The following is a 16,542-nucleotide window of genomic DNA, read 5'->3' as shown; positions in this document are numbered from 1 at the left end:
TAATATCCCTATTTACTGGGTTAAGCAGCAGTGTGGGGCATCTGGCAGTTACCGCAGTCATTGTAATCCATGGGATTTAGAGACAGGATAGACTGCTCATCTCACTAGTTAGACTACCTCTCTCAAGCACAGTGTTTGAAGTAGACTGCTTGTCTCTTTTTTTCAACAGAAAACATAAGGAGCAACATTTTACCTTTTGGTTATAGAGAACTGTTAAACTTGACATCAGGTGTTATGACCTGGATTTTGGAACCAGTTTGCTCACTTGGAAATTGTGGTACTGACCTGTTACACCCTCTACAACCACTGATTATTATTTGACCCTGCTGGTCATCTATGAACGTTTGAACATCTAGAAGAACAATCTTCCTTAATGGCCATGTACTCATATCTCCACCCGGCACAGCCAGAAGAGGACTGGCCACCCCTCAGTCTGGTTCTTCTCTAGGTTTCTTCCAAGGTTCCTGCCTTTCTAGAGTTTTTCCTAGCCACCGTGCGTCTACATCTGCATTGCTTGCTGTTTGGGGTTTTAGACTGGGTTTCTGTATTTACATTTGCTAATGTGAAAAGGGCTTTATAAATACATTTGATTTGATGGCTGTCTCTCCATTGCTTCCATGGTGTAGGCTCAGGCTCTGTCTGCACACCCCTCTGTTTGTGAAAGGAAGCGAAGTTTGAAGGTCAGTGAACATTGTAGATAAAAACAGTGGTGGAATGTTTTGTATGGTTGATAAAGGCCATGTAGAATGCACATGATGTCTGAGCAGCACACAATGAAGGGTGTCTGGTGTTATCCTGAGGAAAAGCTGTGGCTTGTTTTCTTTCCACAAGTTGCTCCCTCATCCCAAAACATTTCTAGCTGTAAGCATGTGGCTGGGTGATAACTCGGACTCCGAGCGTTCCAGCACAAAATGAATAGCAGATAGGCCTACACATTACACAGTGGGACTGGTCTGTCCAGTATAATTAGTGTGATGTTGCCATTTTGCCATTTAGGGTGTGATATCATCAGGGGATTCTAATATCAACAAACAGTACAGCAACGCTCCAGATACCAATTGCAAATGTTTTAGTATTGATTGCCACATTTCTTGTGTGCGTCTGAATTTCCTAGCCTTCATTATGCTAGCTAGGGCCTACATCTAGGAAGAAAACAGGTACATTTCCAAGTATTGACATGGACATCTCTCCACTACTGTGACAAATATTATCACCATTGTTCTCAAACTAGGTAATGATACATGCTGGCATTTGCTTATTTGCATAATTACATAAAACTACCAAGGGGAGAAACAACAGGTTTCTATGGACATTTGCTGCTTAGGTTTTGAAAGGGGATATTGTTAACTCCCACTGTGTGTGTTCAATTAGGACAGATCGCCACTGTTTTCCAACAATGACCGCTTGTAGACATTTGTCTGTGGTTTTCCTTTTGTAGAGGAGTTATTACTGAGGACTAGGGTTAATTCTTCTTCAGAGATGCTCTCCATGAGGTACAACGTTAGTACCAGTCTAGAAGTGTTGATTGTGTTGTGTATGCAGGGATCTACACTGTGAGCATGTCTACCATTTATTTACTGAATTATGAAGGCTAATATTAAATTAGTCTAATAATGGGATCAAGAATTAACACCTGACTATGCTAAACCCCCAATGTTCTTCTGTTTTCTCTTGTTCAATTTTGTTGCTGTTGAGTTGGGCTACTGTAAGTTGTTGCACAATTTGGTCATGAAACCTAGTGTAATTCCTTAAACTAAATATTTACTTGAGTTTCTAAGCATTCACAATTATTTTCCTTATCTTCCCAAGAACTGGCTCAAAACCGCCACATTTTATTGGAAATAACAGCACATTTGAAACAAAGCTCATCCTTCCTCTATCATTGTAACGTTATTTTGTTTCTCCCTTTTCCTCCCTTAGGAAATGACCTAGAGGCCTTACAGATACATTTGTGCTTTTGTCGCTCTTCTAATCTGCGTTTTGTGGAGGAGAAGCGGCGAGATCTGGAAGCACATTTTGTTTCCGCAGTGATTAATAACTACCTCAGCCAGCAGAAGGAAACGGCGCGGACGTCGAGGAGGAGGAGGCCGGCGAAGTTTCCAACAGCAGTCCTATCAGCTGGCTTCTGTTCACCGCCACACAGACACTGTGTGAAGAGGATCTCTGACGGACTGGTTGTCTGCCCTCCGCTCCGCTCCATACACACCACAGGCTGCCATCGCAGAGAGGAAGTGAAGTGACAAGGCACCATAATCCTACTGGAGAACTGTTGTTTTTTTATTTTCACACTCCTTGCTGTTGACCAGTGCCACATTTCTTTTCAGATTCTTCGCTTAGTTTTTTGCTTTTAAAGATTTTCTTTTTTTTTGGAAGTCTATCAGTAAAAACATCCATAAATGCTATTAACATGTTATACAAAGAATACATTTTCTGCTTCCATTTGAAGGAATTGTTATGCACGTGAATCGTGGAGCGTTTTCAGTTTTTTGTGCTGTCCTCATAAACCATTGACTCCTTTTGAGGCTGAAAATACAGATTCGGAAACGTGCATTTCTGCCTGTTATTTTTGCTGGGGCTGCCCACCGTGAGCTGCAGCAGGGCTGCACATAAACATCACACTCAGTCAGCAAGTCTTTACCCTGCTCTCTCTCTGCATCTCTCTTGTTACAGTTCTGAGGCATATTGAGATGAGCTTCTGGCAGATGGAGCCCTTAAGTTGTCTTTTTACATAAATTCCAGGACTATTGGGTTGTTGTTTAGATAAGAGAGAGCGTTTCTGGCTGGGTGAAACCCGGAGCTTCCAGAGTCAGCCTGACACATATGTATTGTTGTAGTGCGCAGGAAAGTAAAATGGACTACAAGCGGCGCTTTTTGCTCGGCGGGTCCAAGCAGAAAGTGCAGCAGCACCAGCAGTACCAGATGCCTGAGCTGAGCCGGACCCTCAGCGCCCCCTTGGGCTCCACCTGCTCCCCCATGGGGGGCTCCACCGGGGTGGGCATGGCCGGCAGCTGCCAACCACCTCCCTCCACCCCCAACACCACCACTGCGGTCGCCGACATCCAGCAGGGCATCTCCAAGTACTTGGATGCGCTGAACGTGTTCTGCCGGGCCAGCGCCTTTCTCACGGACCTGTTCAGCAGCGTGTTCAGGAACTCCCACTACTCGAAAGCAGCTATGCAACTGAAGGACGTGCAGGAACATGTCATGGAGGCGGCCAGCCGGCTGACTGCAGCAATAAAGCCAGAGATCGCCAAGATGCTGATGGAGCTGAGCGCTGGGGCCGCCAACTTCAAAGACCAGAAGGACTTCAGCCTGCAGGATGTGGAGGTAAGGGGTTCCCGGGGTTACAGTTACCGACCTGGACACACTGAACACCTGTCAAAGTAAAGTTATTACATTATACTGACAATTAGGCCTACCTGTAAAAAAAATTACATGTTGAGTCTTTTCCGTTCCCCTCCCTTCCGTTTCTCTGTCAATCAGTGGAGGCTGGTAGGAAGAGCTATAGGAGGAAAGGTTCATTGTAATGGCTGGAATTGGAATATATGGAACGTCAAATGTGGTTTCCATATGTTTGACGTTTGATGCAGTTCCATTTATTCCATTTCAGCCATTACAATGAACCTTTCCTCCTATAGCTCCTCCCACCTGCTGTCAATAGAGCATGCTTTGCCAAAAGGGAACTTTTTTTTGCACTTTTGCTTTTGTTTCTTATGTTCCATTTTCTAGTGCAAGGCTGCTGCTAAGATGCCTAGCTAAAGTCTCTCAGAATGCATGGCTCCTTGATCCAGAATTTATTGGCTGAAATGAGGCCCTGACGCCCAATGTTAAGCGGGTGCTAGGATCTGAGGGCGAGGTGCGAAAAGCACTGAGGATGTGAGAAGAAGAGAGCCGGAACCATCGTTTATGCTGAGAGACAGACAGATCACCCTGCATTGCCAGCAAAGTTGCTTACGTCTCAATTGTGAAATGCTGCTCTGAAAGTATTTTTTTGCAGTGAGTCTTTGTATGGGAAAATAGTAACTGAAAGTAGACCACTGGCATCTGTGGATGAGAAGCCTTATGTACTGCTGCTGCCATAGCTGTGCCTACTGCCTAGCCAGTCAGACATGGATAGAGGTTCCAGGGTAGTGCCACTCCTAAATAATACTCAAGAGGAATGCCAATCCATTGCTCCCTGTGATTAAGAGTCAACCGTTTTATTTATTTATTTTTAATACATCTGTTTGGGCAGCAAGCAAATTGCCTCTTGTGTAGTGAATGTTTGTGCGATGTCTATGCTCTCATCCTGGAGATTAAACAGATTTAAGGGGGCAAGGCCTCAGTGGCAGACCATGAGTGAATAAGATGAATGTTCAGGCCAGGGCTGTTTTATGAGAGGGACTGCAGGGCCTCAGTGGATGTGGTTGTGCTCAGAGCAGGAAAGACTTTCGCACCACAATCTGTAATTTGGACTCTGTGGTCTTGGATATGCACAGATAAATATTAAGGGAGGGGAAGCCCAACTCAGTGAAAGTTCAGACTGCGGCAGGACTGTCTGGCAGCAACACTGACTCACTCTGGCTTCAGCTAGCGTCTGTGAATAACAACAGTGCGTTTGTCAAAGAAAAGTGTGCTTTTTCTCTACCTCAGTCTTGCCAATGTGCATGAATTGAGGAATGAATAAGATATTCAGACCTAGTTGAGTAGAAGGAATCTATCATAAACCAACACTTTTCAGGATGTTTACAGACAAAAGACAGACCTAAATGGCCACGTGCATCATATAGGCCTACTGTGTATTTTGACTAGACCAGTGAGTTTCACTCTGTTTCACAGATTACGGCTTTACTTTTTATTCCACCTCCATTTCCTCCATGAGCAGCTGAATATTGTTTATGTCAAATTACTTTTCACATAAGAACACAGTACACCTTTAGATTTGGCCATTTCCCTGCCCCCAGAGAGATTTACTACATTTGTGACGGAAAGGGCTTTTCCATTTGTGCGTGTGTATGAATATTTGTCTTGGCAGTTGTATGTAAAATATAGAATTGGGTCTGTATGAAGAACAAAAAAAGCTCTTGAGTTTGGGGAATTGTGGAATGTTGAAGGAAGCAGGATCATTTTTTCCCCTCTTATTCCCCAAAATCCAGAAAGTCCAGTCAGTATGGAAAACAAAACGTGTGTTTTTATCGGCACTTGGCTACCCTGGCTGCTCAAAGTGTCTCAGCTGCCAAATATGCATGAAAATGTCACGGTTTATTAGGGGGCAGTCTACTGAGTGTATGAGTGAAACCACAGAGGGAGCGAAGGTCAGGCCAACCAGACAGGAGTCCTGGGGAAGATCTCGATTGCATCCTCTCTCCTTCTCAAAGCCATTGGAGGAGAAGGTCAGAGACGAGGAGAAGATGTGAGGAGTATGCAATTTTAGATTTCCCCCTGGTTCTGAACAGGAGGCCATCACAGTGCAGCCAGGGCCAGAGCCAGGCAGACAACTGCACAAGCAGCACTCCCGAAACACCCCTGAAAAAACACATCTGACCTAGTTCAGCGGACTTCAAAGATTCTGTATCATTTTTCCCAAACAGTTGATTTGTTACTTGATAAGATTCTTTCATATCAGGTGTCTACTACATGGTCAGTCTATTTTGTTCTTAGGTTACTACTCCTCCTCTACCTCTGATTTTATGGCCACGCTCACAGCAGCCATTATTAGATTACAACCTCGAGGTTGTGTGTAACGAACGTCACCCGGTTTCTTTTAATTGAGAGAGAAATTAAATCTGTATCAAAACAATGGATGAGTATCATGTTGGATTATTATGCGACACACTAGCACCAGCACTTCCTGTTTTGGTCTAATAGACCCCTTTCTTTGTTTGCAAACATTGATGCACGAGGGCGATCTGCGCACGTTGGTGGCAGAACAAGGGGGAGTCCTTATAGAACGTCAGCAAAAAAAGACTATTTACATGTTGCTTATTAGTGCATTTTCTAACAACTTTTGGATTATAATTGGATTTTAAGGCTTGTATGAATGTCCTGCTTAATATAATGTTGGCGTCATCATCGCAAATCGACTGCATTATACTTGCACTTCAACTTCAACCAGTAAAATGGCTCTTTGGCTAGCTTTTGCTACAGCCTATATCAATGAGCGTTAGCATTCTAGCGAACAACTGCTGCATCCAAAATTAGTTATTTTGCAAAGATCACAACCAAATATAATCTTAGCGACTGTTCAAGCAAGAATCAAAACGTCATTGTAAGCATATGAGAACCCCAAAAAGTTATTTTGTTTAGAAGTACCGTATTTTCCGCACTATAAGGCGCACCGGAGTATAAGCCATAGCAGCTAAATTGAATGATGTGTACATATATAAGCCGCACTGGACTATAAGCCGCAGGTGTTTTAATGTTTAATTACCATATGTAAGGGTTCGTGCACAGAGGGGATTGTCGGGAAAGAGATGGCTGCTTGAAAACTTCCTTTGCACAAACTGTCTCGCTCTCGTAATGTCTGTCTGTCTTGCTCTCGTTCTGTCTCTCGTACCACTCTCGGTTCCACTTTTACTTTTGCGCGCTACCTGTCTCACTCTTTTCCGGCCTCCAGCTTTTCCTGCTGGAGCCCGCCGCTTAAAGGTGGGGGGCGCGGACCGGTCATAGAGCCCATAGAGTTAAAGTTGGTGGACTGTAACCTGTAAAATCCATAGATTTAGGAGGTCTTCTAGTGGCCGTTAGCTGTAAAAATCCATAGATTAGCCGCACCGTTATATAAGCCGCAGGGTCGAAAAATGGGGAAAAAAGGCGCGGCTTATAGTCCGAAAATTACGGTAATAAAAATTTTAATCTAGGCTATGTTGAATGGGCGCAGATGGCAATGGTTTTCTTACTGCCGCCAAGAGTCGCACACGTCTGTAAGTGACGTCAGTGTGTCATGTACTGGAAAAGGGTCTATAGATGTTACCTTTGGAAATGGCCATCCTACAGAAGACAGGCTGGATGGTGAGGGCCACTCAGTAGCAGCACTAAAGAGGTATTTTAGACAGGAAGAAAACATGAAACACAAAGGCATCTGGTTTTTATTCTCACTCTCCTAGGATAGATTATCATTTCCACTTCAAGAAGACAATAGATGTGTCCTTAGTAAATGGTGAAGATCAGTGTTGTTCGATTCATCCTTCTCACTGTTTAAGCCTGCCTTTCAGCCCTGTATGTGTCCAAAAGTTGGCTTGGCCCTGTTAGTTTTATTCCTCATATTTTCCATGAGCCGATAAGAAATGTCATCTTATCCCCATGTGTGATTAATTATTTTTTGTTGCAACTTTTTCATTTATCTTGCTAGATTATCATGTCCTTTTATAGTTTGTGATTGTCTGTTCTGTCCTTTTATAGTGTTCTGTACATCTGGTCCAAAAATAATAGTATTAATGGTATTATAAGCAATTTGACATTACTTCTCAGAATGCAGGGCTTGACATTAACTTTTTTGCAACTTGTCCTTTGGACAAGTAGGACTGATTTATTATTTTTTATTACTTGGCCAAAAGCTCAAGTCACTTACAATAAATAAATGGTCTTTAACATCATTTGTACATCATTCTATGACTTTACAAAATAAAATGCATTACCATCTTTTTTACCATAGAGAATCAGACAAAAATGTAAGCTACACTCTTTCTTTGCATATTCAAGCCTGTCTCAAAACACAACACAGCCCCTTTAAGGCTCTCCTGGAGGATGGTTGGCCACCTTTGGTAGCCTATACAATATTGCAACATTACAATTACAACCAAATACTTTTTATTTCTTTATAAAATAATTCCCTCCAGGGCTCGTAAGTAAGGGCACCTTTTTGTCTTCTGGGACGATAAACTGGGACAGTTCTGGGATGACAGATCCAAAATCCATACAACCACTGCAAAAAAAAAAACAATGAGGCTGATGCAACAGATCAGACCATTTTAGCTTAAAATGTTGATAACGTTTTATTTTTTCATATTATAAGCTCAACAATGCGCACATGGCTGTTGGTTACGTGTGAATGTTCCAAAATGCAATTAGTGGGAAAACACCGGGAAAACACTGTTCTCAAAAGTGCACTGCATGCATGAGCGGTTTCATGTGACCGAGATGAAAATATCTGTTAAACAATTTGAATGTTTTCTTAATTTCTAACAACTATCTGTAATAATAGGCCTTTTTGTTGCATTCACTTATAAAATGGACTCCAAATTTGACCGCTAAGATATTTTATGTTAAACAATTCCGCGACTCAATTCCGTGACAGCCTACAATTTGTTTGATAGTCTGCATTAGGAAAGTGAGGGGAGAGAGACAATCTCATATCATTATTCATTGAGCCAGTGTTCGGTATGCATTAGTCATTTGAGAGAGAAGTGTTACCAGCGTTAATACTGTGATTAGCAGTGCAACGTAAGCAGCAGGCATGTCACACACCCTCATAACTCATGGATCAGAACCAATACTGCATGTTTGACCCATTCCCTTATGTTATAACTGTTATTTGGTCCTATTTCCGAATCAGAGCTGAAGAGGGCTCTAAAGGGTTTGGACCTTGCCTTGGAAATGGTCAGTAAATGTATAGGCCTAGTCGGTGTCGGTGTCTGTGCCCCCATGATGTGGTGTTAAAGAATGAGGACAGCCCAGCCTTGTTGTTCCTGTCTGCTTTTAAACAGGGTGGCATATTTCTGTCTTAACAACTCAGCCAAAATATATTTTCAGCACGTACCTGAAAAAGAACCCTGTGACCACAGTGAGCCCGGCTGTGGTGTCCTGTTGCTCTTGTTTTTGCTAACTGGACAACCAACATGTCTGACTCCTCCTAAACCTTGACAATTCCTTCCTTCACTTATGTAAATGTGAATATTATTGCTTATATGAATCACCCATTGCACAGGGTCTGGGACGCTGCCATCCTGAGGTGGAAAAATCTGCTCCACTATTAAGTTGAAAGGAGAATAGCCAACTTCGTATCAAATAAAACTTTGTCACATGCGCCGAATACAACAATGTGTAGACCTTACAGTGAAATGCTTACTTACAAGCCCTTAACCAACAATGCAGTTCAAGAAAGAGTTAAGAGAATATTTTACCAAATAAACTAAAGGAAAAAATAAAATAACAATGAGGCTATTTACAGGGGGACCGAGTCAATGTGCGGGGTACAGGTTAGTCAAAGTAATTTGTTCATATGTAAGGGTAAAGTGACTATGCATAGATAATAGACAGTGGGTAGCAGCAGTGTAAAAACAAATGGGGGGTCAATGTAAATAGTCTGGGTGGCCATTTGATGAATTGTTCAGCAGTCTTATGGCTTGGGGGTAGTTTGTAGGCGTTGCTTGTTGTGCTTTACTACTACAGTACTAGGCCTCTCAGTAGAGTAGACTGTGATTTATAACACAGACTGTGCTTCCCAATTATGGTAGAAAGTGATTTGCCCTTGTAGATGCTGGGGGAACATTGCACTGTAGACTGGGGTGGTTGTGTGGAAAATGAGAGGACGTGTTATCAAGCAGCACAGCAGAACATGGCCTTGATATAGAGACATTTTCATTTCATCCTGCCACAACTTGAGTTGTGGCTTTTTTTTTTTTTTACAATGTTAGCCTGTCAAATGTTTTCCTTTTTAATGTTCTAGTGATATGAACCAGTTGAAATTGAACTATTACATAGATAGTTCTCTTCAGTGACTCACTGTAATGCAGCCTTTATCCAGCCTTGAACTGTTTTTGGGTTATAGCCCCTCACAAAGTTGTTTTTGTGGGTAATTTGGATGTCACGTTCTCGAGCTGGGTTTTCCTCGGAAACAAGAGGAGCATCTTTAAAGCAGTAAATTGATGCAATGCATGCGATTCTATTTAGAAGATCTGATTTAAGATGACTGAGGGTTATCAAAGTTGTACTTTTTTTCCCAGTAAAATTTAAACAACCAAGTTACTGAAGCCAACGTCACTCTGGATAAGAGCGTCTGCTAAATAAAAAATAAAAAAAGTAAGTGTCTGAGTATGATCAAGGCTCCCACTAATGTAATCGTGTGATATTTTTTTTTCCTGACGTTATAGGGAATTCCTGCTTTTCTGCCTTGTCTCTATTTATTAATCATTGACCTTGACCAATCCCCCAAACCAATAGACTAGTGTTCCTGATGTTCTATGTTGTCCTGATCACAACCTTGAATCTTGTGTTATGTTGTGTTCTCTCCAGGTGCTGGGTCGGTGCTTCCTGACGGTGATGCAGGTGCACTTCCAGTTCCTATCCCAGGCCCTGCAGAAGGTGCAGCCTGTGGCCCAGTCGTGCCTGGCGGAGGCCCTCGCCCAGGCCCAGGAGCGACGTAGCAATGTCCGCTCCCAGAGCTCCTGCCCTGGGCCCCTCACGGAGCTGGAGGAGGCCTCACGATCATGGAAGGGTGCAGCCGAGGTATTTGGACATGGAGGCCAGGATGCCCCTAGGACTCTCCGAGGAGCTTCCTGGTCTGACTAGCTGGTGGAAATAGGCTGTGTTCAAAATGTGACAAGCTGACTGTTATACATTCCTGTGAAATGAAATGCAGTCAGCTACCATTCCAGCCACAATTTCCTCCTATTTCCCGTTGAGAAGTTTGTATGTACAGTATATGAGCCTGTATTGCTAGTTTTCCCTCCTCCACTTTAAGCTAGGCCTACACATCCCCAAACAAACCCTAGCTAACTGAAATGGAGGCCATTTTGTGAGAGGAGCTAGCTGGCTAATCCCGTAGCTATTCACAGTCCCTCCGGCACATTCTGAGCTTTGTTCTGTACAGTGGAGCCAGAATGGAGAATAGTGAGTGGCCTGATTGATCTGTTAAGCCCTGGCATGTGGGGTGTTAGCCCTGGAGGGAACGGGGCTGGATATCCTGCTGGAATGTGCTGCTGCGATATGGCCGGGCTGGGCCAGGCCGGGCCTCACTGCACTGTTGGGCAGTTTTCATAGAGGGAGGCGGTCGGTCTCCCCCTTATAGAAGCAGTTATTCACAAATCTAGGCCCAACACGGTTCTGAAATGTACAATCTACCAGATGTGTGACCAAATCACTATTATTTGAGTCACAAGCAAGTCTAAAGTCAAGGTCCGAGTCTCAAGTAGAGTCACAAGTAGAACGGGTCTACTATACATCTATACATGCAATGACTTGTTCAACTACAAATATGGCTGTTTGAGGCTGTTTGAGGAACCAGACAGCCCTTTTCATTATTTTGTCTACAACACACTTTGATTATGTAATAATTAATTGTAACAACAAATCCCAAATGCAAGCTTCATAAATAAATAATACATTTCAAGCAATTTTGACATACCAAAAGACCAGTTGGCCTATGCTAGTAATTAATGCTTGCAAAGTAAACAGTTCATATTCTTGATCACCAAACAATTTTTGCCGCTGGATATTTGGCAATCCGCTCTCCCTACAGTTTGACATTTGCACTGCACCCAATCCTATAGCTCTATAGCAAATCGTTAATCTGTTCGCTAGCTCATTGGTTCTCAAACGTTTTGACCCGCAACCCCCAAAAAGCAGTGCTTCAAAGCTCATGACCCCACATGCATACACAATTGCTGCGCCAATGTAGCCTGTCATTACAGCCATAAATGGTGATGCATTTTCAAAACGCAAGATACAGAAATAAACTGTGTTTTACACATTTGCATTTGTAGCTGAAGGTCATTAATGTTAGCAGCCAATCTCTGGAGTCCAGAACAAGCAGAATCATACTGCCTACCTGTATGCAGCGGAGGTTGCAGGATCTGTCTGCACCGCATGCTGTCACGTCGCTTTGGATAAAAGCGTCTGCTAAATGGCATATTATTATTATTATTATTATTACTTTGGAGGGCCGCCTGCCCCCAGAATGCTTGTTGCCAACTGGCTAGCCCTTTTCTTCCTCACAAATACTGTAATTAATTTGCCAGAATATGTTACATCTTCATCCCATAATATTGAAGGCAGTGCGACGTTACAGCTATCTTTAGACATATAGCCAGTAGCCACCCAAACTAGGCCTATCTGAAATATGAAAATGATCAATGAAAATCTCCAGGTAGCCTGTTATTGTTCTGGCAAAGATGCCTCCGTAGTAGATTTCTAAACTGTATTTTATATGGATAATACAAACATAGTCCTACTATGGTAGACTATGTATCTTTCACATTTAGTTTCACACTCGCGACCTGTCTTGACCAGTTTTCTGGTCCAATCAGAGCAGAGGGCTGAGTGGGCGTTTCACTAGTCAATATGTTGCATGTTCTTTTTGCAAGTCGGTGCTGAGGCTACTGTCTCTGGCTGCATGGAGAGTAATCCATATAGACTCTGTACCACAAAATGAGTGACAATTTTACAAAACCTGGCCAGATCATTTCAAGTCATCAGTCTCGAGTCCCGAGTCTTGAGGCTCCAAGTCAAGTCTCAAGTCATCAAATTTGTGACTTGAGTCAGACTCGAGGCCAAGCCATGTGACTCGAGTCCACACCTCTGCAATTTACTGTATACTTGGTGGTTAGTTACTCCTTTACATTGAAGTTGAAAATGTTAGCTAGCTACTTACCATTCCCCTACAATCCAACACTGACAGATTTTCTCATGCATATTGTGCACCTTGCTGTAATGCAGATTAGCTGTACAGAGAAGATGCAGGGTGTGTAAGGGTTGTACTAGGGTATGTGATGCTGTGTTTAAACTGCTATGTGACCTGAGACTGTGCTGTGCTCCAGGCCACAGGACGTCTGAGGGAGAGGGGACGTGACGGCTGCCTGGCAGGCATCCAGGTCCAGCAGCTCTTCTGCTCCAACAACCCCAACATCCCTGATCACCATCTGAAGGAGCTCAACATGAAGATCGACAATGCCTTACAGGTAGATGGGGCTCCCCGCAGGACCACCACAGCCTTGGTCTATGTCTGAAATGGCACCCTATTCCCTAATATAGGCTTGTGCACTGCTTTTGACCAGAGCCTTATTCCTGGTCATTTTCCCTGTAAAGTGCAATATTTTTAATCAGGGCTCCATAGGGCTCTGGTCAAAAGGATTGCACTATATATGGAATAGGTTGCCATTTCAGATGCAGCCTTGGACTTACTGGGTCAATAGTGCCCTACAGAACAAGGGCTGCTTCAAATCAATGTGTTGATGGCTCGGATATGAAAGGACTGGATGAAGCTAGCCTGACCTACTTACATGTTGAGTTTATACAAATTATTTTCTCTTTTCTTTTTTCTTCCCCCGTCTCGCCAGGCTTATAAAGCAGCACTAGAAAGTATGGGCCACAGTGAATATGCACTGAAGGCTGGCTTTCACCTCAATCCCAAATCTGTGGAGGCAGCTTTACAGGTATGTTTACTCTAAGCACAGGCCGTATTACAGCTCATTAGGAACGGTAAAGCCTTGGATTATAGTGGCCGTGATAAGGGCATACCCTGTCTCTAACCTATTTGTACATCCTGTGTCTGCGCCTGTGTCTCTGTCTCTCTGTGTGTGTGTCTCTGTCTCTCTGTGTCTACTATGTAGGGTTGCTGCAGTGAGGCAGAGGCCCAGCAGGCTGGCAGGATGCAGACCATCTCCCAGCCCATTCAGTGTGAGCTGCCCACCATCCCTGTGCAGATTGGCTCCCACTTCCTCAAAGGAGTGTCCTTCAACGAGTCAGCGGCTGACAACCTCAAACTGAAAACGGTATGCCCTGGAGTCTGTTGAGGAGGACTTGACGTTACAGAATGTTCAGCGATTGCGTAGAACATATATGATTGTCTGTTATGTTAAATCGGGAGTCCTATCAGCTTGGGAGTCGTATTCAGCTCTATTCAGTACATTTCTATCTGCATCATTGTGGCTCGCTGTCATGCTGGTGCGCTGTCATCCTGGCGCTAGGCTACTGTGATGGGTGGTTTCCTACGTCTTTCATATTCTGACCTGGCTGACCAGAATGGGCCTCTGCTCTCTCTAGGAAATGAGAGCCGCTTAGAAGTTCATATCGTCCACTGATGAGTTATGTGTGCTGTGAGTCATGTATTTGGCAAGGCTTTAATGTTTTGACGTGGATGTCTTAACACTTATTCCATGATACATCTGATGCCTTGGGTCTGGTTAGGATCAGCATCTGCTTTGTTAGTTTACAGTGGGATTCTCCCTTAGTCTGTGGGACAAAAACTAACTTGTATGATAATTGCACTCACACTATCTGTCAGTTGTCTGACTCACCATTTACCAGATTCAGAAATAAACAGCACGTTCATCAGGACCCTTTAAACTAGAGAGCCTAGACACTTTAACAGGAGGAGACTTAGTCCCTGGACTTTTTAGTTGCTACTGTTTCCTGTTCTGGTGTACGTTAGTGTTTAGAAGAGATGAATTGGACCCACACACTCACTATTGCTCCACCATACATTTATTTGGCAAAAGCATCAACAAAGTTTCAATCCAAAGTGGATCTTTGTCAGGTCCACATTAGTGCCTTGCATCAGCAGCAGAGGTGTTGTGTTTTCACACTGGCCACCCTGTTTTGTATCCACAGCACACCATGTTGCAGCTCATTAAAGAGGCAGTAGGACAGAACGGAGTGACCCCCCGGGACGACTCCCCCGTCACTGAGGTCCTCAACCAGGTCTGCCCTTCCAGCTGGAGAATGGCCTGCAAGACCGCCGTCCAGTTACTGTTCGCTCAGGCAGGACTGGTGAGTACAAAGCACTTAAGATGTCAACAAGGGCAGCAAACTCACCCAGCTTAAAATACCTTTGTCTCATTAGATGTCAACATAAACAGTTGTCTCGACTTAAATTAGCTGATGGATTGTTTTGCTTTAGCAGTAGGGCCATGTGGTTCAACCAACCTCACTTATTTTATGAAAAGGTAAAGGCATTTTTAATTTGATCGAGGTCCCAGATTCACTGTTACTCCACAGCCTCTGCTTAGTGAAGACTCTACAACTTGCAGTCTGGCCCAGAGCTATAAAGGAGTCTGTATTGTAACCTAGAGCCCATTGTTTGGGAGGTGTGTAATCGAGATGATGGGAAGGTATGTTGGGTTCCTTTGAATAGCCAAGAGGTGTAAACAAACTCATTGTAGACACACAGTGAAGCCAACATTCCTGCAGCATCTGGGTAAAGGATGGGGTCATCTGGGTGGATCTGCAAACAGATCTCAGGCTGTTCACGTTGAAACGAGTCTCCCCAGCCAACAGTGAGAGAAAGCAGCAGTCCTCCACTACTCTACTTGATTTATTTTCTCAGTGTGTTCTGTAATATTTAGTGCGTCAGGCCTGGGGAGTGTTCCTATACACCCAACAGCAGCGCTGAGTATAAAACAAACCCTGGTTGTGGATGGGAGCTTTACATGAACTCCTTATCTAAGCTGTGAGCTCCGAAGAACAGACAGAGTGGGAGTCTCCATAGCGGCCTAAGAGAAGACCACCTCCTCTTAACATTACTTATAGAGTACTTCTGCCAGACAGTGAAAATGGCTTTGTTCTTTCTGGGCCATTCATTTTAGAGTGCTCAACAACTGAATTGGCCTCTTCTCCTCCTTTTTTTTTTTTTGGGGGTGGGGGGGGTCTATGCTGCTGTATCTCTCTCTCACTCTCATTTTCTCTCTCTCTCTGCCTGTGACCTTGTTGTGAGTCAGGGACGGGGTGGGTGTGGCTGTATGTTTCTCTCACAGGATTGGACTCAGCCCTCTGACAGCCCGGGGGTCCTGAGGATACACCTGCTCTATAAATAACAATAGGCTGACTTCCTGTGAGACAGGAAGGGTCCTCCCTCCCCATGACCCAGTTGCATTTGTCTAGAAAGTAGAGCCTCTTTCAAAGAACTACTGGAAAATATTGGGCTGGCTAGCTGGAAGCGTGGATATTTGGTGCTGCCGTTGACATTTATTTTCAACTTTTTAATGAGTTTGAATCACCCAAAGTAGCTTACATTGTCTTTGCCCACATACTCAGACTTATGGGCAGAGGTAGTGGCATATCTTATTTAATTATATCCATTTTGTATTTTAGATGGAGGAGGAGACGGATGTGTTATTGTGGAAAGAAATTGGTACTCTATCTGCATTGCTTACAGTCAGTCAGGATAAAAAGGGGCAATATAATCCCTTAGAGTTGCTTGCTCAAGCATAACTGGCAGTGAGGAAATACATTCTATTAGAAGCTGTGCTGATGCAGCTCTCTGAATGACTGTGTGCATGTGTGGACAGGTGGTTGTTGACACTGCTCAGATCGAGAACAAGGAAGCCTATGCTCCACAGATTGCTCTGGAGGGCTCCAGAGTTGTGGTACAAGTCCCCTCCACATGGTGAGTAGGATTATTCATAATTGTCTCTTCTGCCCTCTGGAAAAACAAAATCTGTTTGCTTTACTGGTCAAAAAAAGAATTGGGCAAATCAATAAATGTAATTGCTTTACAGTTCTGTTTTATCTTAGCAAGGGAATTCCAAGTATTCAGAACCCTTAGACATACAATTGGCTAAATAAGCAAACTACATACTTTTTATCCACATAAGCCAACACTGGACTCAATCAACTATCACATTTGGACAG

General features: G+C 43.6%; 1 protein-coding gene across 4 annotated transcripts in view; it reads left to right on the top strand.

Moving 5' to 3' along the window:
- LOC311111704 (granule associated Rac and RHOG effector protein 1-like) overlaps nt 1-16,542 on the top strand; it is a 40,297-nt gene that overhangs the window by 18,697 nt on the left and 5,058 nt on the right. For 3 of the 4 annotated variants that reach the window (XM_084154506.1, XM_084154505.1, XM_084154507.1), the window contains exons 2-8: nt 1,921-3,327; nt 10,210-10,422; nt 12,732-12,872; nt 13,251-13,346; nt 13,524-13,685; nt 14,524-14,682; nt 16,200-16,297. In XM_084154506.1, coding sequence (XP_084010632.1) covers nt 2,821-3,327; nt 10,210-10,422; nt 12,732-12,872; nt 13,251-13,346; nt 13,524-13,685; nt 14,524-14,682; nt 16,200-16,297 — 1,376 coding nt within the window. In that variant the 5' untranslated portion in view covers nt 1,921-2,820. Of the gene's footprint in view, nt 1-626; nt 681-1,920; nt 3,328-10,209; nt 10,423-12,731; nt 12,873-13,250; nt 13,347-13,523; nt 13,686-14,523; nt 14,683-16,199; nt 16,298-16,542 lie in introns of all 4 variants that reach the window. The other variant, XM_084154504.1, reaches the window with a different exon arrangement.

This window comes from Coregonus lavaretus (assembly GCF_964263955.1).
Source record: "Coregonus lavaretus genome assembly, chromosome: 37".
In the NCBI taxonomy this organism is placed as follows: domain Eukaryota; kingdom Metazoa; phylum Chordata; class Actinopteri; order Salmoniformes; family Salmonidae; genus Coregonus; species Coregonus lavaretus.
This window is presented reverse-complemented; position numbering and strand designations above follow the sequence as displayed.